At 45.0% G+C, this 21,004-nt stretch overlaps 1 protein-coding gene across 1 annotated transcript; it reads right to left on the bottom strand.

Moving 5' to 3' along the window:
* Window positions 1-29: 29 nt before the first annotated feature.
* atp8b1 (ATPase phospholipid transporting 8B1) lies at window positions 30-20,871 on the bottom strand. The gene is made up of 30 exons (XM_047329561.1): window positions 20,661-20,871; window positions 13,560-13,741; window positions 13,009-13,106; window positions 11,239-11,352; window positions 11,038-11,136; window positions 10,841-10,902; window positions 10,667-10,739; window positions 10,508-10,578; window positions 10,085-10,167; window positions 9,152-9,310; window positions 8,803-8,891; window positions 8,011-8,201; window positions 7,789-7,873; window positions 6,899-7,022; window positions 6,325-6,368; window positions 5,764-5,923; window positions 5,480-5,668; window positions 5,171-5,283; window positions 4,908-5,072; window positions 4,632-4,743; window positions 4,412-4,487; window positions 3,894-4,026; window positions 3,684-3,812; window positions 3,270-3,426; window positions 2,944-3,167; window positions 2,743-2,826; window positions 2,339-2,584; window positions 2,065-2,203; window positions 1,712-1,842; window positions 30-1,560 (listed from the first exon to the last, which is right to left on the bottom strand). The coding sequence occupies exons 2-30, from the start codon at window positions 13,720-13,722 to the stop codon at window positions 1,327-1,329; spliced, it is 3,747 nt and encodes a 1,248-aa protein (XP_047185517.1). The 5' UTR covers window positions 13,723-13,741; window positions 20,661-20,871; the 3' UTR covers window positions 30-1,326.
* Window positions 20,872-21,004: the final 133 nt, after the last annotated feature.

Genomic DNA, 21,004 nt, shown 5'->3' with positions numbered 1-21,004 from the left:
CAGGCAACACGATAAAACAGACACTGGTGTCAGATTGCTAAATGTGCCCTTGGCTTTTATTAACAACCACATGATAAAATACCGTCGTATACGACAGAAGACCGAACTGCTGCTCGTACAGTCAGCCACGATCTGCTGCCTCCATTCATTCAGAAATAAAAAGACATCGTCTGCAAAGAGTAACACTAGAACGAAGCGTTTACAATAACAGTCAGAACGGGTTGTATGTCAGTTTTGGCTTTGAACTGTTAACAAAGATTATAGGAAGATGAGTTCATTGTAAACAACTAGTGTCACCAACATAAACACAAACACACGCAAACAAAAGCAAATCCCAATTTTTTAACGACCAAAAGGAAATGTGTGGTTTAAAGTCCGAGGAGTTCATAAAATACGGAACAAACAACTGAGAAATAATCAGATGATGATTAAACCAACTTTCAACTCAAAAATTCCCTATGAGAAAAAGAACAGAACACAACGTGGGGTAAAGAACAAAATAATATTAGGATCCAGTTTTGAAGGAGGTTTGTTTAAAGATGTTTTAAGGCAAAAGTTGATGTCACTCAAATGAGCGACGCGTCTGGAGAGATCACTATTCACAATTTATTTTTAAATTAAAGACACTTTTATAACATTGCATAGCCTGGCATATAATAAAAACAATTAAAAGAAGAAGATACCTCGACATGTGTAGCTTGAGCCCGTTGTTTTTAACGTGAAGGAGAAAGTTTTGAGTTTGCATCTCAACGGATGGAGAGAAAAAAAAAAACCACGTCTCATTTCATGTGACTAACGGAAAAATTAACCGGAATATATATTTTCAATTTTAATAAAACACAAACCAAGTGCTGTGCAGACATCAAGCTAAAACTGTGAATGTCAAAAGGTATCGTTTTGCATCTCCGAATCCAGAGAAACTGGCTAAAAACACGACTTTAAAAATCCTGAGTTAAACGACATCGTCAGTCACACGGTCGACTGCGTGACTTGAAACCCCGATAACGGCTGTCGTCTCTTCGGTGAGCTTTCTTTTTTTCTTTCTGTTGCATTTTAACAGAGTGTCTGTGCAAGGAAGAGGAGTCGAGGTCGCTGGAGCAAAAACACAAATCAGGGGTTGGCTTCTGGTGGAAAAATAAGCTCCTCCGCCTCGTTTCACGAGGATGAAACTTCTGTTTCATCGCCTCACAAAGTTCTGGAGTCTCTCAAAGGGAAAGGTCAGATTAGTTTCCCGGCTGCCGGAGCTCCTGACGTTGATGGAAATGAAGATAAACCGAGTGCGCCTTGCACTTTCCCCAAACAGTTTTGCTCCGCCTCTCCGCCTCCTCAGATGTTTTCCGCCTCTCTCTGGGGAAACTCCCTGATGCTGTCCTGGGGTCCGGCGCGTGCCGTCGGGCGCCGCCGAATGCTCCGCCCGGACGAGATGAGGTCGGCGTAGCCGCGGGAGTGAGAGAAGGCGTAGGCGGAGCGACGGGACCGTTGGCCGCGCTGGAAGGCGGACGGCTTTTTCTTCTCCTCCTGCGCCATCTCCATCTCGTACTTCTTCCTGTGTCTCTGGACCTGGAGGACGAAGGGAAATTCACAAGAAAAATTATTATTATTAATTATTATGTACTGTACCATAATTTTACCAAAAATAAGACTGACAACATAACAAAATGTAATCGACTTTTCCTTGAGATGGAGCAGGACTGTCTGCACGAGGTCTCACCTTGTCTCCTACAGACGGCCAGATGGTTTTATGGAGGAACTGGATGCAGATGACGGGCAGCAGGCTGATGCCGACAGTCAGGATAATGGTTAACCACAGGTAAGGCTGACGCAGAGCGTTCGATGCTACACCTGTAAAAAAAAAAATATATATATACACACACGTTAGGAGAGAAAGAAAAGAATGTGAATTTCTCGTCCTTGCGTGGAGTTATTCGTGCCAGTCTCCTCTACTCGGAATTATTGTTTTGTAATTTCATTGCGCAAAAAACTCCCATCACGTTTGGCCACTCCACCGGCTTCGCAGTAGAAACTACAAAGTAGGAATAAAAATGTAATTTTGCGTGGACTGACCAGTGAAGGTGAAGTATGACGGGAAGATGACGTGGATCCCAGCACTGTGGATGTCGAACATGATGCCAAAGTAAAGGGCTATGCTGCCCAACACTGCGAAGCAGTTGACAAAGGTCCAGTAGGAGGTGTCCAGAGAGATCTGACAAAGAGCAGGTGAAGGTCACTACATGCAAATCTCAAGTAAAAGTAAAGTAAAGACCGTGTTGAATGTCATACAGTGTATTGCAATTTATTACTGGTTTTTAACATGCGTGAACATGTCAGTGTGACGAACCTGCAGGTTGACGGTGAACGTCAGCGACGAGGCGGTGACGACGGCGAAGGACTGGTAGTCCGACGGGGCTTCTCCGTCCTGCCCCATGGTCTGCAGGAAGGCGCCGTACGGGATGAAGAAGATGACGAGCGAGACGAAGATGCCGTGGAACAAGCTGATGAAGAAGTTCCTGTAGTTGAACAGCGACCCCTGCTGGCCGGGCAGGTAGAGCTTCGGGAACTTCAGGCTCAGTTTGTCGTTAACGTCCTGCGGCGGGTGAGGAGGAGGAAGGTATAAGTTTACAGAGTTGTGTTTCTTTTACACCACTTTTACGATGATTACTTTTTGCAGTGGTGATATTTTGGATTGGGGCTGATGCAAATAAAGTTTTCTTTTCGCAGCCATTTGACAAAGTCTGTTGTCACCTGGTCGAGGAGTCCGACGAGTAGAACAGGTAAGCTGCTGTAGAAGAGATTGTAGAGGGTGATGAACCAATCTTCGTAGGCGACCTGCAGACAGAGGGACAGTTGAAGTGTCTCCAGTGTAAATTATTAAGAAATATGATCACATCTAATTAGGATTTCCCAACGAGGAGCGTTCCACATCCTCGACATCGCGCCGCTCACCTGAGCAGAGTATCCGCTGAAGAAGGAGAACCAGAAGTGGACCAGGGTGAAGGCAAAGTTCTTGAAGAAGAAGAAACGCAGGAACTTGCACATCCGGATGTAGGACCAGCGTCCGTGCACCAGCAGGAGGCGCTGCAGGTAACGGAACTGAGCGAAGGCGTAGTCGCTGGACATGACGGCCTGCATCCCCTCCTGACCGCTGATCCCCACGCCGATGTCTGCAGCTGGAGGGAAACGGAGGTCGGGGGGGGGCGAGAGTTAAGAGTCGATTCCCTCGAAACACGTTACGTGCGGAAATCAAAAGCTATATTCATTCACGCTCTTACTCTTGATCATGTTCACGTCGTTGGCTCCGTCTCCGATGGACAACGTCACGGCCTTCTTGTACTTCTTCACCAGGCTCACCACGTTGGCCTTCTGCTTCGGCGTGACGCGGCAGCAGATGACGGCCTCACACTCGCAGGCCATGTCCACAAAGTCAATCTGCAGACGCACAGCGGACAGTTCAACACTTTTCGTTATTGGGTTCAGCGTCACGAGAAGCTGTGAACATTTGGAACGCTCCTCAGAACCAAAGTGAAATTTGTTTAAGTTGTACCCGGGGGTGTAGCACCAAATTCTTGACCCTATACATAAGCAGTCTCTGTGGGCCCCCCGCAGCTATGATGCTTATTGATATATGATACTGTGTGTGTGTTCTAACAGTAACTAGTAGTAAAAGTGACACCTTTCTCTTGTACCTGTCTCATCTCTTTCTCCAGGTCGTTGTTGGGCTGTCCGTCCTGAGGGTTGGCGGGAGGCGCCCGCTTTCCTAGACGACGAAGACGCAGGCGACGGCGCTTCTTCTTCTTTTCGTACAGAATCTCGTTCTGAGAAAGAACAAAATCAGTACAATCCAACATGTCATTTGTGGTTTAAAAAACCCGCTGTTGGTCTTGAATGGAACTCACCAGCCACCCCCCAGTGATGACCAGAGCGTTTTTGCCCGACTCGGTGAAGAACGGCTCCGGATGTTTCTTTTTGCTTCGGAGGAAAGTCGACGGCGCGTTTCTCCTGGTGGCCTGGCGGATCGTCAGCTTCTCACTGGAGACGGAGAGAACAGAGAAACGCTCTGACGGTGCGGTCACACAAAACACCGAGGAAAACTTCACGTTGCGTCTGGCCACAGGTTCATTTGTGTCTACTGGCGCGACTAAACGCCCATACTCTTACAGACGTGGGAATCGGTGACGTCGGGAGACTCAACGCTAATTGTCTTTCGCGACATCGCGACGCGCAAATATTTCCCTCGATTGAGAATATTAGAGAGAGAGTGAAGCGAATGACACGAATTTCGCATGTCCGCGTCGCCCCCTGGCGTCTGTCCGTGTGACACCTCCTCACTTGGCTGTTCCGTAAAACATCTACGTTCAGTTTCTTTTTCGTCACGGCGCCGTATTTCAGGCGGCGACGTTTTGAATCAACTCACTTGACGTCTTCTCCGTAGTGGATCTGCATGTCGTCTGTCAGAAGTGAACAAGCAAATCCGATGTTTTCTGCCGTTTCTGGGAGGAAAAGATTGTTATTCAATCCAGTTCAGTGCATCATATCTTTGAGAAACATTCATTAAGCCCGAGACATCGACACGAGACATGAAGCTGTATTGATTCTGGAACATAATTCCAGATTGTAGTGTGATGAGTTGGTACCTTTCTTGTCTCCGGTCAGGACCCAGATCTTGATGTCGGCCTTGGCCAGTTTGGCGATGGTCTCCGGCACGCCGTCCTGCAGCTTGTCCTCGATGGCCGTGGCCCCGATCAACTACACAGAGGCACAGATTGCTAGTTAGATAAAAAAAAGGTTGTGGCTGCAAAATTGTAAACAAACTTCCCTGATAAAGTTTCCTGAAGAGAACTGAACTTTTTCCTTCAGTACTAACGTTTCTCCACTTGTCAAGATGAGAGCTCGGCCGTCTCCCCACTCACCAAGAGGTTGCCTTCGATCTGCTCGTACGCGCGGTCCAGGGCGGCGTCTCGGTCGCGCTTGGCCACCTGCGCCTCCTTGTGTATCCTGGACCAGGCCTCGTACTCGTCCCTGCTGATGTCTTTGTAGCACAAGCACAGCGTCCGCAGGGTCTCGTTGGCAAAGACCTGCGCAACACCAAAACACAGGCCAGGTGTTTCCTTCCAAATTCAAATGTTCCATGACATAAGTGCAAATGAGATTGAGGCCTCGTGCGTGAACTCACGTCCAGAGCGGTCTGGGTCGCCTCCTTGTGTCTGGAGTTGGGGGAGAGTCGCTCGTAGATGACCGTGTCGGCTCCTTTACAGTAGAGACGAATACGCCCATCGGGAAACCTCACTGGAAGACGGACGAGACGCAGAAGGGTGGGACACGATATTAGATCTTTAGTTCTTTCAAGATTCCAAGATATATTTATAAACCATAAACCTCATAAATCATTTGTTGTTGTTTTCTATCTTACGGTGAAGATCTTTATGAGTTTGTACGTGTTCATAAGCAGATGTGCATGAGTGCGCGTGTGCGTGACTCTTACGGATGATGGACATGCGCTTGCGGTCGGAGTTGAAGTCGAGAAGCGCCAACATTTCGTACGTGGCCTCCTGCTCCATCTCCCTGATGGTGATGGTGTCCTGGGTGCGGGACAGGAACACGTAGCCGAAGTTCCTGGCGGCCGTCACCAGGGCGCCCTCGTCGGGCGAAGCCGCCTGGTACACCAGCGCCCCTGAGAGAGAAGGAGGTCAGTGTCATATTATTATTAGTCAAACTTTCTACAGATATCGTGATTCAAAATGGTGATGATCCTGGTCGTAGGGCTACCGTCGTCGTTGTGCTCCACCATGACGGTGTGGCAGAGCGAGAGCAGCTTGAAGAACTCCGAGGCGTCTTTGTCCTTCCGGGATCGAACGACGGCGACGAGGGAATGATCCATGAACTGGAACTTCCTGTCGGCCTCGCGGTTCCAGCTCCAGTCCACCGGCTGACGAGGGAATAAAACAAGAGTGGGTTCATTTATTCTGAAGAAGGATCAAAATCTGTTCTTCCATTCTGTTGTGAAATATTTTTTATTTTATTTCATGCATTTTTAGGAATTTGAATCTGTGGGATAATCTGTGCTGCTTCTATTTTAACCAGGATATTCCTGAAATAAACGTGTTGCACTGTTAAGGTTAAATATATGTATATGCATGTATATGTATGATAAATAAAAATGTTGTGGTAATTATTTGTGAAACATGGCTGATTCAGGCCTACAAAAGCAGATTATATGTCATGTGCAAATCAAGACCTGAAAAATAGCTTGGTTCAGTTTTATCAAGTGTAATAATTTGTTCTCCTACAATAAATCAGCATCAGAATTATCAGTATTCAACGTGTTACCCGTCCTCGGTCCAGCGTCACTCCCTCGGCGGTGGTCGGGGAACCTGAGCGGAGGAACAGGAGGAAGAACACGGGATGAAAGGACTGCAGCTGATTATATATATATAAACACATGGTTATGCACAACATATTACATTTCGGTGATTAAGTTCTTCTAAATATTACACACTGTAGCTTTAATGTTTCTCCTGGTTTAACTACTTCACTTTTGTTTTTATCTACTTTTCTTATTAGTTGAGCCTTTTTTTTTTTCTTCTGTTCTGTGAAGTATTTTGTGTGACAGACCAAACTTCATCTCCCCACAAATCCCTGCAGCTCCTTCGGCAGCTGTTTCTCAACCATCTGTTTGTTCTTTGCTCTTATCTACCTTCAGATTCCACACAAGCGGATCATTAAAGGCTCATTCTGCGTCTTTCCGATAACTCGGCCGAGGCAGACGGAGGTTCCTGCGTGAACTGACACGTCTCTCCTCGGCTTCACTTGAATTCTCCAGAACCGAGGTTCTTATGTGGACACTTGAAACCATCTGAAATGTGGTTTGAAACATCGGTGTCCAGTCACAGGAGCTGTTTACCGTAGTTGCGTCCAGATATGGTGCACTTCTTGAACTCCATGATGTTCTGAGTCAGAGTTCCGGTCTTGTCGGAGAAGATGTACTCGATCTGCCCGAGCTGCTCGTTCAGGGTGGTGGTCCGGGCCTGCACGAGGGGGGCGACAACGGGTTCAATGAGACGTCTTTTCAAAATAAAAGCTCAGAGGAAAATGAAGATCACAGCTGATCTGATTTGACTGACAATGACAGTGGCTTTTTTTTTTATTGTTCTTATTACGTCTTGGTACGGATTATACTTATTTCAGTATTTTACATTTTAATTTGTAAAATACACATCACTGCATGCTTTATCTCATTATTGTTAATGTTCTGTATTACTTACCTACTCATGTTTTTTCCCAACCTAACTTTCCCAGCAAACGATTTTCACACGACTCTACTTGAATAACCGGTGCGACTACAAACATCTTGAATTTCGAGTTTGACGAAAAGGAAACTCAAGTTCTCAACAGCATGTCATGGCCTTGATCAGAGTTTACTCACTCATCATTTTATATTATATACTGTATATATATATACACACATTACTTGATTTGCTGATGGAGACCATGACACAGCTGAAAGCTCCCGAAAAAGCTTGTAATTGGATTTTAAATGAAGATTATTTTGTTGGGAAAAAGTAGGAAAAGGTTTTGCTTCCTTCAGCTTTAAGCTGTGAAATGTTCATTGGAAAATAAACTGTACGTAATATTTTAAGATACATATCTTTTTTTTTTTTAAATTACTGATAAAAATACTATGTGCCATGAAAAACCTTTTCAATGTACACGTCACAGAGTCAAATTTTTAGATCCAAAGGATCAATAGCCCTGGAGGAAGAAAAACTAAAGTGAAATGCGTGGCTGATGTACCTTCGCTGGAGTGTCTTTCTCTGAGAAATACATCTGCAGGTCCCAGTTGATGAACTTGCTCTGGCCCAGACGAATCACCTCCACGCTGGACACAGAGCAGAGGGGGCGGGACCAGTTATTCCAGGGCTTTTCCTTGTCAACACTTGTCAAAGTGTGACTCTGTATTATCACCGTGCAGACAGGTTGAATGTCTCTGCAGAGGAGCGCGAGCGTGTCACTGACCTGACGTATAGTGAAATGGGCACCATGGTGTTGAGGACGATGATGTAGCCCCAGAAGGTGAGGAAGCCTCGTCTGGAGGCGTCCTGGTTCTTGCCGTCGAACAGGTACCAGGCCTTGGAGCCGATCTCCTCGTACCAGAAGGTGTGACCGATGGCCAGACCCGCCGCCACCAGGACGAGCAGCGCGAAGATCTGCAACAACGCACAGAGAGACAGTGTCGATTTAAAAGAACCAATAATAGATAGTTAGATTGATGATAAAAAATATATACATGCTGCTGTAACAACGGCATTTACCACTTTGGGATCAATAAAGTAAATCTATCTATCTATCCATTCATCCATCCATATATATATTCATGTTTTGTAGAGATAATAAATAAATGCCAAATGCTCAGATAAAAAAAAAAAGATTTAGGAGGGGAAAAAATTACATACATAATATATATTTGTTTTTTTTATTATTACTTTTAAATTGACAATGATTCCTAAGATGTCTTTTTTATCAAACTCTTTTGACAGAGAAATGTGATTGAGGCTTCGTATTTTACAGTTGAACCATTTACTTAAATATGAATAACTACAAATGAAGATAAAACACATATACGCCCACATATTCAGAACTGGAATCAACAAAATGTTGTTGTTTTTTTCATCTTTCTATATTGCTTACTTTATTTTTTCAAATTTGTCATATCAACGAACATACACTCTAAACTTAACGACACTTAACTGAATATTACATTTTGACAGTAACGTGTGCGTGTCCAGTTCGCCTGGACATGAAACTTACCGTGTAAACCATGTAGTTCATCAGCTCGTCGATTTTTGTCCGCTTGAACCTCGTCTTCCCGCCATTCCTCATGATTTTAGTGTCGGCACCTTCGGCGACAAATACAAACGGAGACACTTTTAAAAGGTCATATCCGTCAGTTATCGTCATCACTAGTGTCACTCAAACGTGTTGACTGGATTTCACCCGAGGAGGAAACACACACACACACACACACACACACACACACACACACACACACACACACACACACACACACACACACACACACACACACACACACACACACACACACACACACACACACACACACACACACACACACACACACACACACACACACACACACCTGCGAAGATGACCAGCCCGTGAGACTCCTCGGTGTTGCGGATGGTGCAGCCCCGGAGCAGCATGTTGTCCAGGTCCAGTGGGTAAGTCTCCCGCTGCCACAGCATCGTCCCGGTGAACTTGTCCAGACGGTTGTTCGGCTCCTCGCACTCGATCAGAGCTGAGAGAGAGACGAGAGCGCGAGAGGTGGTCGGAGAGTTGAAACATATGAATAAAAAACGGCTCATCCTCTGGGAAGCAGGAGTAACTGCTTTACGACAATAATACATTTCATGGCAGTTGTTGGGAACGTTTACTCTGGACCAAAGGTTCAGATACACAACCTCAGCGTAAAAAGTTCAATAGTACGTTAGGATCCACCTTATTGTCACAATGGCAACATTTGTCTTGGACTCAAGTGCTGCACACGTCTGAATAAAACTAATAACAACCTAATAAATTAACATATAAACAAAGCAGGATACTTAAGTTCTCATGAACTTCTTAAAATGTTATAATGAAAATGAAGGATATCTAAAATAAGTTTATTTGAAAAAGTATGAAATAAAAAATAACACCTGACAACACGTTTTCCAGTAGTTATTTATCCGTCAACACGTTGGTCCCGGCATATTTCCCATAACGGATCATCTCATTATCTTAACAATATCTCTAACAATCTCTTACATAACACACATTGAGAAAAGGCAAACCCACTTTATCTTGATTCTTATCTGCGACTGAAGCCATTACCGAAAATGATTGTGTGACTATTATTTATTCATTTGCACCGAAACAAAAAGTTCCTGGTGTAGACTTTAAAAAATCATTATAGTCTGTGATGACTATAATTCCTACTTTTAATTGAAATACTATTTCATATCTTTATGGTATAACGTTACATTACGTCACATATGTAATACATATTTCATACAGGTGTGAAAAACCGTTTTACCATCGAACTCGGCCAGCTGTCGCTCCTCCTGCAGCTTCTCGTCCGTCACTCTGAGTCCAAACTTAAACTTCAGGTTCGTCTCCCTGTGATGGAAAATTCTAAATGAATTAATCATATGTTTGCAGTGCCACAAAATTATGAAATAGATAAAAGGGGAACTCAATTTTTGTTTGTGTTTTTATAAAACGTTTGTTGTATTCGCAGGCGTTTCTGGGCAGAATGTGTTTGGCCCAAAGTTTTATCTTTACACATTCACCCTCCGTCTTATCAGACTTTCATCTGTTGACTGATCAAACAAAAAGGTCTCCAGCAGTCAACCACAGGATCAGAACTAAGTGTGCACCACGCTGAATTATGAGAAATATTAATATCATTTTTTCTTTTATTGAAGTGGAAGAAGGTACAAAAATGTAAGACTTTTACCCGTCGAGTTCGGCCGTTTCCACATAACACAGGCTGTTTGGGTTGGAGCTGGACAACAGCAGGATGTCGGCCTGGACACAATGAACAACATACACGTCAATATGTAAGTGCAATTCATTTCAAGAGCTTTCATAAACGATACAAGCTAAAGCATCCTACCGGGATGAAGTCGTTTTTCTTCAGACGAACCACGTCTCCGACCTGAAGGTTCCTCCACTTCGACTCTTGAAACCTGAGGGCGGAGAGAACCGATCCGTCACGTGGAATTTTACTTCCCGTTAGAAATGTCGGCCTCGGTTCTTAAAGCTAATAAAACATCAACTTTGTTCTAACCTGCCGTCCAGCAGGACCTCCGTCTTCCTGTTGTTGATCTCCTTGTCCATCCTGTGTCGCGCCTGGAAGATTTAACAGAAGGTTCTAGTCACATCGAATAATAAAACGTAGTAGTCACACTTCTAAAAGTGTTTTTGTCATTCTGAATTTCTATTGGTTGCTAGTAACCACACGGAACAAGAAGGTAGTGCTCTCACCAGGTCGTCCACCAGGTCTTTAATGGCGGTGATTCCCAGCACCACCACCAGAGGAATCAGTGTCGTGTACCAGGGCAAAGTGGTGATGTCTGGAATAATCTGAGAGGAGGAAAAACACAAACACATGATGGTTTTTAATTGAGCTAACCGGCGCCCCCCACAGGTAGTTATTATTATTTTTTAATTTTTTTTTAAACGTACCTGTAAGATGAGCAGAGCCAGGAAGTAGAGGTTGGCCACTCTCTTGAACTGCTCGTACAGGTTCAGGGGGATGAAGGTGAGGACGTTGTACTTGTACGTCTTGATGGCGTTTCCCTGCAGAGGAGAAACATACACGATGATGGGCTCAAAGTCAGGCGGCCATTTTGTTTCTGTGCCGTCGGGTACACATCTTAAAAGGGACACTCCACAAATTTTACGCACGGATATCCGTGTACACGTCGTCCCTAGTGATGTCACAATGATGTCATAGGAGGGATTTGCGCTGAAGACGTAGGTGCTACCAAAAAGAAATTCTGCCCAATTGTATAATCGTTAAACGTAGGATCCAGTGTTTTTGACTCTTGACCTCTGCTGCTGTGATTTTCACTGTTGTTTATCGAGTTTGTGTCGTTCCAGTCGTCCAACATCACGGAGGTGAATCCGTCCACAACATGACCTCCCCGTCCGACCTTGGACACCGCAGCCATAGGGTTAGCGAGTGCCGAGGCCGGAAAAACCTCGGACGACTCCGGGACAAGCCCTCGTGGACGAGTGGAACAACATTCCTCGGGCCGGCCTTGACGCTGCTGTGTGTAGAACCACGTGACAAAAATATGGACACACCCGCAACTGAGTGGGTGAAAAAATCCAAACTATCAGCTGTGCTGTTGACTCGCACCGGTCGCCTTACGTCAGAGATGAGACGGAGCAGAACATTAATGTGTGACTTGTATTCAGACCCACTTCATCTCACTGTGTCTATCAGTGAGATACAGGTCAACGTAGCTGGATGATCGGGTTTCAGCCTCCAGCCAAAAGTCACACAAAAGCTCCAGAAACAATAAAACACAGGCCGAGTCACTCCGGTGAGCAGCAGCTTTACATGACAGACAAAGAACTTCACACAAAGTGAGGTAGTGTAACTAAACAAAACAGCTGACGAACGATGAACAAAAAATTGTTGCGCGTAATTGAAGTGGAACCCCTCGTTGTCGTCCACGAGCTTCCTCCTCGTCTCACCTTTCTGTCAAAGCATAAACAGACGTTCAAACACGACCTTTCAACAGCTCAGGGAGCCCTGATGGAGCCAGAGGTGACTCAGCAGAAACAGAGCGGCGACGTCATGACGAGAGCCACCAGCTAAACACGCCACGCTTCCTTGTTGAGGTGACTTGACACTTTTCCTTCTTTCTTTCACAAATCCATCACACAAGAAGTCTACTTTACTGTCCTTACACGGCAGATGACTAACAGTTCTCTTAACCTTCAGGTTTATAACCAACATATGTATATTTCTATTGCACGCGAGGACACAAATCGATGGATGATTTAAAAGGACAAACAGACGTTCTCTTCGGTCTTTGTTCATGGTGTGTCGGCCGGCTCAGATCTATGTGCTCAGGGTTTGGTTGAATCAACAAGGAAAGAGGATATAAAGACACCTCCCACCCACAAACAACAACCGGGCGCACCCAGCTTAGTGCCAGAATATTCTTATATGTCGAATCTTGTTCTGATCAAGTATTTTTTTGGAGCCTCCATCAGATTCCTTAAATATCAGGTATCTGCCGATTCGGAGTCCGATCCCAGGACTAAGACTAGTTATTTGTAAAGGCTTCACTGCATTGCTAATGCTAATGTCTGTTGCTAATGTAAATAGCATCCGGGCCCGTTCGAGCCCACATTATTCATTGCAATGTTTCACTGTACTGCACATCATCATCAACCTCATCATATGTCAACTTGTGGACATCAGCCGGTTGCACTCACAGAGTATCTGCTCTTCTTGATGCACAGGAAGACTTTCTTCTGAAACTCCGGCAGCTGGTGGTACGGTCGATCGCTGGCTTTCACCTTCCAGGCCATCTCTGAAGAAACAAACAAACATCCTTCAAAGATGGTTTCTTTGACAAAACGTAGTCCTACTTCAGAAACTGATACCTTCATCTTGTGAATCAGACACAGTTTCTTCGAGTTGTTCCCTTTGCGCTAAGCTAGGCTAAATTCACCCTTGACCCATCTCTTCACTGGACGCACAGAAATAATGCTGCGTTCCAGTTTACCTCAGAACTCGGACCCCGGAAGTCGGGTTGGTGATTTTTTCCCCGACATCCCGAGTCTGATTCCGACTCGCAGGGGCGTTCCATTTGCAATTTCCGACTCGGAGTTCCGACATCATACTGGAACGATAAACCCTAACGATAAACTCCGACTTCCGAGTTCTGAGGTAAACTGGAACGCAGCATAAAACCGATATTCCTCCTCTTATCCTGTTCTGAGGAAGACGGTCACCAGAAAGGGTCTTTTTCCCCAAAACTCACCACTGGGTTTAGTTTCCAGCGGAGGCTGCACGGCTCCTGGCAGCTCCTCTGGTTCTCCTTCAGAGCTCACGGCTAATTCGTCGTCCGTCTCATCGTCGCTGTACGGCATGACCTCATCATCAGGCCCCAGGGACCCCGCGGAGTCTACGCGCGGCCGACTCATCTCGGCACCTCAGGTAGTCCTATAGAAAGACAAGAGAGTTTCAGCTGGTCAATAAATACAATGTTAGATAATGATAACAATCAAGTTCGAACACGAGCGTGCTCATCTGAGGTATGGTTGAAGGTATTGTCTGCTTTACAAACGGTTAGATGATCATGTTTCCCTACTGACCAATGATGAAATGAACCTGCGACATCCGCCTAACTGCTCCCGGTTGGTGGGTGCCAACTTCAGATTGCCCTACCCAACATCTCAATGTTTAATGAGGCTTCTTCAGACCTCTTTCCAATAACAAACACGCCTTCAAAAGCACTGAATGGCTCCAGGAAGAGACCAGAACTAAGAAGCCATTTGTTCAAATGTCCGAGTTAAATTTAAAGAATTGTAGCTCAGATTGTCTGGAATTTTTTTTTTGATGAATAATAAAAGAATTTCATCTGCTAGACCAATACTGCTACTTCAAAGAATTAGACAGGCAGCATCTTTTCACAAAGTCTGTCTGAACACAGGCGCAGAGGGTTCCATGATAAACACCTCGGTTGGTTTGTGTGTTTGTGTTCGTGTGTCAGACACGCCCATGTTCCCTCCTCACGGCGTTGGGTCGTTGTTGAGTACATCCACACACTCATTGCACAGCCTGAACCCATAGTCGCAGGAAAGTTTCCACTGGCAGCGTGTTAACACATTTCTTACTACATCCTGCACTACTTCAACAAAATGTTTTGAAGAAACACAATATCTCCATGTTATGTCACGGCATTAAAGATTCTGGCAGTTTCACGGTATATTCATGTGTCTAGGCCTTCATATACATTTGTGTGTAGGAGTACATAGAATGGAAATACATTTTTTTTTTAATCATGTACAGTATATAATCACGCTGTATCCACGCCCCCACACATACAATGAACATCATGCTGTTATTAAAGAAGACTTGAAACTAAAGATTGAACCATAATCTCCTCAAGAAAACCAGTGGAGTCGCCCTCTGCTGGTCATTACAGAGAATACAGGCTTCCGGCACTTTCACATTCCCTTCGCTTTACAGACCCGGACAGTTTAGGTCCTCAACACAGTTTTAAAACAAACTACTCATTTCTCAAAGAAAGTGAATGAGCCCCTGGCAGGTCACACAAGTCTGCACATGAAAACTCAATGAGGAGGGGGGAGGGAAAGAATGAGGGAGGGAGGGAGGGAAGGTCTACACAAGGTGACAGTTCAAGCCCTCAGCAAGAATTTTAACTCAATAGTATATCCTCTTTACATGTGACCAATTCTGTGGGAGATTAAAAACCACAACGCCGTCTTCACAGGAGAGCAGACAGACACTGGAAGCATGAATTCATTGTCATACGAATAAAACTGTCTAAACTTCAAGTTGACCAATAGCCGTACCAGACGTCTTCATCTGAAGAGAGATGTTCATTCAGTAGTTGTTGTTGTTGTTGTTGTTTTGCTACTCTGTCGTCATCACACAGACGAGCGATGTGCCACACCCCTGAAGAGACTATGTGCAGCCTTCACTGACACCAGGCCTGAGTCACGCCGGGCCACTTTTAGAAACTCGTCATCACAATCAAAAACCTAAATATATGTGGTTGTTATTTTGGGGAATTGGGCGGTGGAAGGTTGTTTAGCATCCAAAACAATCAAGATATCAATCGAGCCGCTGCGGCTGCATTTCAAGAGTCTGGCGACCAGTTAGCAGAGAAGATGGAATCTCACCCCCAACACCACCTGGGGGGCGTAGAGCTGTTAGGGGGGGGGGGGGGGGGGGGGTGAAATCCGATTCATTTGGGAACAATGACGACTGATGCCGGCAGGATATCGAGATTCAGGTTTTGCATGAGTCGTTCAGGCAGGAAGGACGAACATTTTAGAGAAAAGAGAGAAAAGACGGTCGATGTTTGTCAAGCCTCAGATTGTTGGCACAGAATGATAGATAGATAGATAGATAGATAGATAGATAGATACTTTATTCATCCCAAGCTGGGAAATTCTGGTGTGGCAGCAGCACGTTTCACACATCACACATAAAAAAATATATATACAATATTTACACAATAAATTTAAAATATCTGAATTGCCAAAAAATATACATATATAAATATAGGAAATAAGAATAATGAATTCACAGAATTTGCATGAAGTATTGACAGTGGAACAAGGTCTATCTGTCAGCCACAGGTGAGGTGTTATAGAGTTTTATGGCTTGTGGCAGGAAAGATTTCCTGTAACGTTCGTGGTGAATCAGCCTATTGGAGAAGGAGCTCCGCTGTCTGTCCAGTGTGGGGTGGAGAGGATGGTCCGGGTTGTTCATAGTCCTCCTCTCCACCGCAGCTTCAAGCGCCTCCATCTTGCAGCCTATTACGGAGCCAGCTCCATGATCAGTTTGTTCAATCTGTTGGTGTCTCTGGCTCCGATGCTGCTCCCCCAGCATGAAGAACAGTACGCTGGCAACAACAGGCTGATAGAACATCGCCAACATCCTGCTGCACACATTGAAGGATCTCAGCTTCAGGAAGTAGAGTCTGCTCATCCCCTTCTTGTACACAGTCCCTTTTCCCTTAAGTTTTGGGTCAGAATTTGATGTAAAAATGACAAGAAAACATTCCAAAAAAAACAAAAAAAACAGCTGCTGCATTCATCTCAATGAACACAGAACTCGTTGGAAGTTAGAGGAACAAGAGCGCCTTAAGGGAAGTCCGTCCAGGCGGAAACAGTTTGCCTGGCTCTGTCCAGCCGTGACACAATCTGCCTAATTAACATCGTCATATCTCATTTGTGTAATCCTTGCGACAGGTAGTTTGACATGCGATATGATCGGTGTCTCTTCCACGCCGCGTTAATGGACAAAGGGAATTTACTCCCGCCGCAAAGTTGTCATTTCTTTCTTCAACTTATGGACATAGATTCTTTCTGATGCAGGTATTTTTTTAAGAATAAGTTTGAGATTCACTTCTATTCAACAACAGACAGTGCAGGAGAACAGAATAGAACCAGATAGGGGAAGGTTCAAAAAGAGGAAGTGGTAACTGTTATTGAAGTAAATTAAGTAGTAATTTGCAACGCTGCCCGAGACCTCTACCGAGCCTGTAAACAGCCTCATGAAAAGAAGAAGAAATTCATCGGGTGTCCCGCCCCTGAGAGCGCTCGCTGCTCTCCCCCGACCAATCGCAGCAGCAGCCTGGTTGCAAGGTTCACCCATCTCGGAGAACAGGTTTTACTGTCTGTGCCGGGGCGTCGCTGTGGTGACAGCAGCGGGGGGGGGGGGGGGGGAACATACCTGAGCGACGACAGTGAAACCTGAGAGCGGGAGTGGGAGGAGGTTCTGCTCTCGCCCAGCGAGGAGAGAGGCTTCAAGAAAACTAAACTAAAGCACAAGGAAACACTTGTGATTCTCCCGCTGTGATCATCATCATCAGCGACATTATTATTATGAGTATATGTACATTATTTAAAATGGCTGTATCCACTGAGGGCGTGAAGCTCAGGAGGCCTCTATACATTACATCAAATCTATTCTTAAAAAAAATTCTAAATTTCCCTCGGAATCAATGAAGTATCTATCTAAACAACTATATCAATAATAACAATGAAGCCTTGTTAAGTTTGATCATTAAAAAAAAAAAACTGCTATTAGGAGGAGTGACTAAATGTAAAATGTCAGGAAAGGAAGTTCTCAGACGACATGATTCCTTCTAATGAGCCAACAGAATATTTTTGATGTCAGTGCCACACGGAGGCCGAAGTGATCTGATCACTTATATCTGGATCTTCTTGCTTAACTTCTTTTTTTTTGTGACGTGACGTCCTGCTAACAAGGTGATAGGTGAAAGAGAAACCGAAACCTCCACAGAACGAGCCGCGGAGACGAACAAGAGTTAAAGATCTATCATTCATTCATTCATTATTCCTCCGCAGGAAGATTTGAATAAACCGTTGGAATGTGCAGTATGTGTGTGTCTGAGACCAGATCCCTCAGACGGGTCCACACGGAGTTGGGTTTGTGCAGCACCTGGGGGGGAATCTCTTCGAGCCGATGTCGTCTCTGATAAACAGGGACAAGACAAAAAGAACAATGGCTGCCTGTTCTCTGCTGGATTCTCCACTTTACGCAGAGAAACCGCGACTCATCCGCCTCACTCCTGCAGAGCTGCGCTGATGACTTACTTCAATTTATACCATTTAATATTGGCCATATCCTGTCAGCCCGACACACAATGACATCAATATGAAGCAAACGAAAATAAAAATGTGACGACAAATTGTTCTAGTGCTTCAAAACTTTCTGTGCCAATAGTGATGGTTACTTTAGAAAATCCTTATATAAAACAGGGGTGACTCTAGGATTTTTCCAAATGAGGGGCAATAAAAGTAGACGGACATGTTTTTAGAGAGGGGGCCGAGTACATGTTCAACCTCCATGCAAAGTTCCTTATTCAGTAAGGTCACACCTTGTTTACCGTTGGCTCTCTTAAGGGTCAAATGAATAGTGACAGGACACGGGAAGAACAGGAGCCAATCAGATTTCAGCTGAGGCCAGTGCCCCCTCTGGCCATGCCCAAAATAGGAATAGTTTTGTTCAGTTTGCAACTAAATCGACGCCAACGATGTAAAACCTCGGGATTATCCTGAACATTAACAGAATCATTTAGCATTTATTTTTAAGACGCTTAAACTTGTGAACTTTGTCTGCTTGACAATCAAACAAATAATTGCTCATCAAAAGCATCAATTTAATCGCATGTAGATCGACTTGAATAATTCGTCTACTCATGGTTTAAGAGCTTGAAGCGAACGCGTGCGTTTTCTTAATGAAGGTTAATGATTAATGATGAGCCTCTGCTGCAGTGCTCCAGTATTCTCCTCACAGCTGGAGCCCAGACGATGAATCAGTCCACAGAGACGCCAGCTGCCACTGCACACGGCCAGAGCCCCCGAGCAAGGCACTAATACTACCACGGGTTCACGGATGACGACGACGAGGAAGTTAAATGTCTGTCCCCGGTGTATTCAAACTGTAGTTGACTCTTAGTTTGCTAAGATATGAGTCATAGCTAGAAACACTGAAGGGTTTTTAATCAAATGTGAAGTGCAATGCCTAATGCGCGAGCTAAAGCGGAAAATGAGACCAATGCATTGGTGCCTGAAGCCTGTATTCTCTGTAATCACCAGCAGAGGGCGACTCCGCTGGTTGTTTCTATAGAAGTCTATGAGAAAGTGACTCTACTTCTACTTACTATTTCTACTTCTACCAATTCTACGTCCGGTTTTCCAAAAACCCATCACGGCGCTGGTCAAGATGCGAAACGCGAGGCTCCAGAACGGCAGCTCACAGTCCAACGGGTGTGACGTGCGAGTTGATACGTGGAAAAAGATTAACGCCGACTATGAGGAAACTGCAAAAGGGGAGGTCAACTCTTTTTGAACTTTTCATGGTTGACAGATGTTTGCTGCTCTGAGCCAAGTCAAGGAGAGACGGGGATCCTTCAACCTCATGCAAAGAGAGGCCAACGAAACAAACACTCAGGAGATTGAAAACATCTGCCCGGACGTCTTCACCTCAGCTCAACCGTCGCTCCATTTGCCTCTTAAGTCACGACCATTCAAATTCTCCGCCGCTGCTTTCGAACCATTTCCATAAGGAGAAGAACATTTCCCTAAACAAAAAAAAGACTCAAACTTGTTTCTCGTGTAGAGAAGACGAGCTTCACTCCTTGTGTATGGAAAAACATCCAGCCTGGTGTGACGCTGGCGCCCCTGCAGCAGCCACTGTGTTCAGACGCAACAAGTGGCAAGACGTGTTTCAGATCCCACCGCCATCTTATCTTGTCATACATATCTATGGATTACGCAGTTATTTTAAGCAGCCTCTCAGCTTTAAAGAGTCGGACAACAGAGGCCAAAACACCTGGATCTCCCCCCGGTGGCTGGCTGCAGTATAGGTCATAAACGCTGCCCCCTCCGTCTTAGCAGATGGGACAAAACCAAAGTATACGCCAAACACATTTCCCCCCAAAGATGGTTTCTGTCATTCAGTTGTCATTACGCTGCTGTGTGATCAAGTGTTCACGTTTCTTACGAGTTTGGTTTTAATCTGTTATTTGATGCTATAAAAACAGACCTCGATATTTTCCGGAGGGGCTGAGAATGAGAACGCAAACAAGTATTTTTTCTGCACCTTGCCAGAGTTTGGGCCCGTGTAGGAATGCAGCAGGAAAATATCAGAGCGAGTGGGAACGTTGATGACTGTAAACAAAAAAAACAATGTCCGGACCCATTTTTCCAAACATTTTACGGATTTCATGTCCGAAAAAAAAAGCTAAAATGATGACACACACATGCAGTGCAAGATGGAAAAACCTGCATCCGAGGTATTTCAGATTCATGTTAGTACGGTGGTAGGGGGTGACGGCGAATGAATATAAACAGACATAAAGCAGAAGATGGTAATTAATGTTGAAGATGTGAATTAAGTGTTCAGTTTTTCTGGATTTCTGATTAGGGCTTAAATTCAAAATGACGTATTTCGCATGGAAAGTCACTCTAATATTAGTCAGCACTGGAAACAATAATAGTTGGTTCAAGACTAATAATCCCTGAAGCCCGACAAACAATCATAAACTAACATATTTACTATACTACTACTAATACTATAACAATATTGCTTTTGGACTCGAAGAGGAGCCAGAGCCCCGACACCGAGGGGAGATGTGTGAAGGGTCCAAATTATCTTCTGAACAAGATTTGAAGAACAAGATTGTGGTAGGAGACTATAACTGGGGAAAAAGACATGTTGAGAGGGAAGGTGAGCAGCAGCAGCAGCCGCCCAGGTGAAACACCTTTCCTGCTCTTGGCGTTTTTTGGGGGTTTTTTTCAAAGTAAAAACCCTCAGACACTCGCACACAGGTACATGGATGTAATGTGGTTCTTACCAGGCGCGTTCCGCGGATTTATACAATACAAAGAAGAAGAAGAATCCTGGTTGTCGTGTCTGCGTCCGCGAGTTCTGTCACCGCACCATGTTTCCTTCTCCTTCCTGCTCGTCGAGTCACTCCCCTCCTTCCCCTCACCTGCCTCACCTGCTCGCCCCCGATGAAGAAGAAGGAAAAAAAACGGAACCTGCCGGACCGGTCCGACACCTTCGACGCTTTTCCCCCCCGCAACAGCAATTAATGAGCCCGTTCAAAGCGACGCGTGGCATCTGGGGAGACTGCGGAAGTGGGGCGCGGAGGTGCGCTGGTCACGTGACGGCTGCAGGTAAAGGTAATAATGCAGG

Source organism: Scophthalmus maximus, chromosome 20, assembly GCF_022379125.1.
Source record: "Scophthalmus maximus strain ysfricsl-2021 chromosome 20, ASM2237912v1, whole genome shotgun sequence".
NCBI classification, from domain to species: Eukaryota; Metazoa; Chordata; class Actinopteri; order Pleuronectiformes; family Scophthalmidae; genus Scophthalmus; species Scophthalmus maximus.
Note: the sequence above shows the minus strand (reverse complement) of the source record. Positions and strands in the feature narration are given on the sequence as shown.

Excerpts from the sequence above, each read along its gene's own strand:
- atp8b1 (XM_047329561.1), bottom strand. The coding sequence starts at position 13,722 with ATGAGTCGGCCGCGCGTAGACTCCGCGGGGTCCCTGGGGCCTGATGAT. Across the intron at positions 7,023-7,788 it reads AGAAAGACACTCCAGCGAAG|GCCCGGACCACCACCCTGAA; the intron begins GTACATCAGCCA and ends CCCCTCGTGCAG. Across the intron at positions 5,073-5,170 it reads CGACCCAGACCGCTCTGGAC|GTCTTTGCCAACGAGACCCT; the intron begins GTGAGTTCACGC and ends GGTGTTGCGCAG.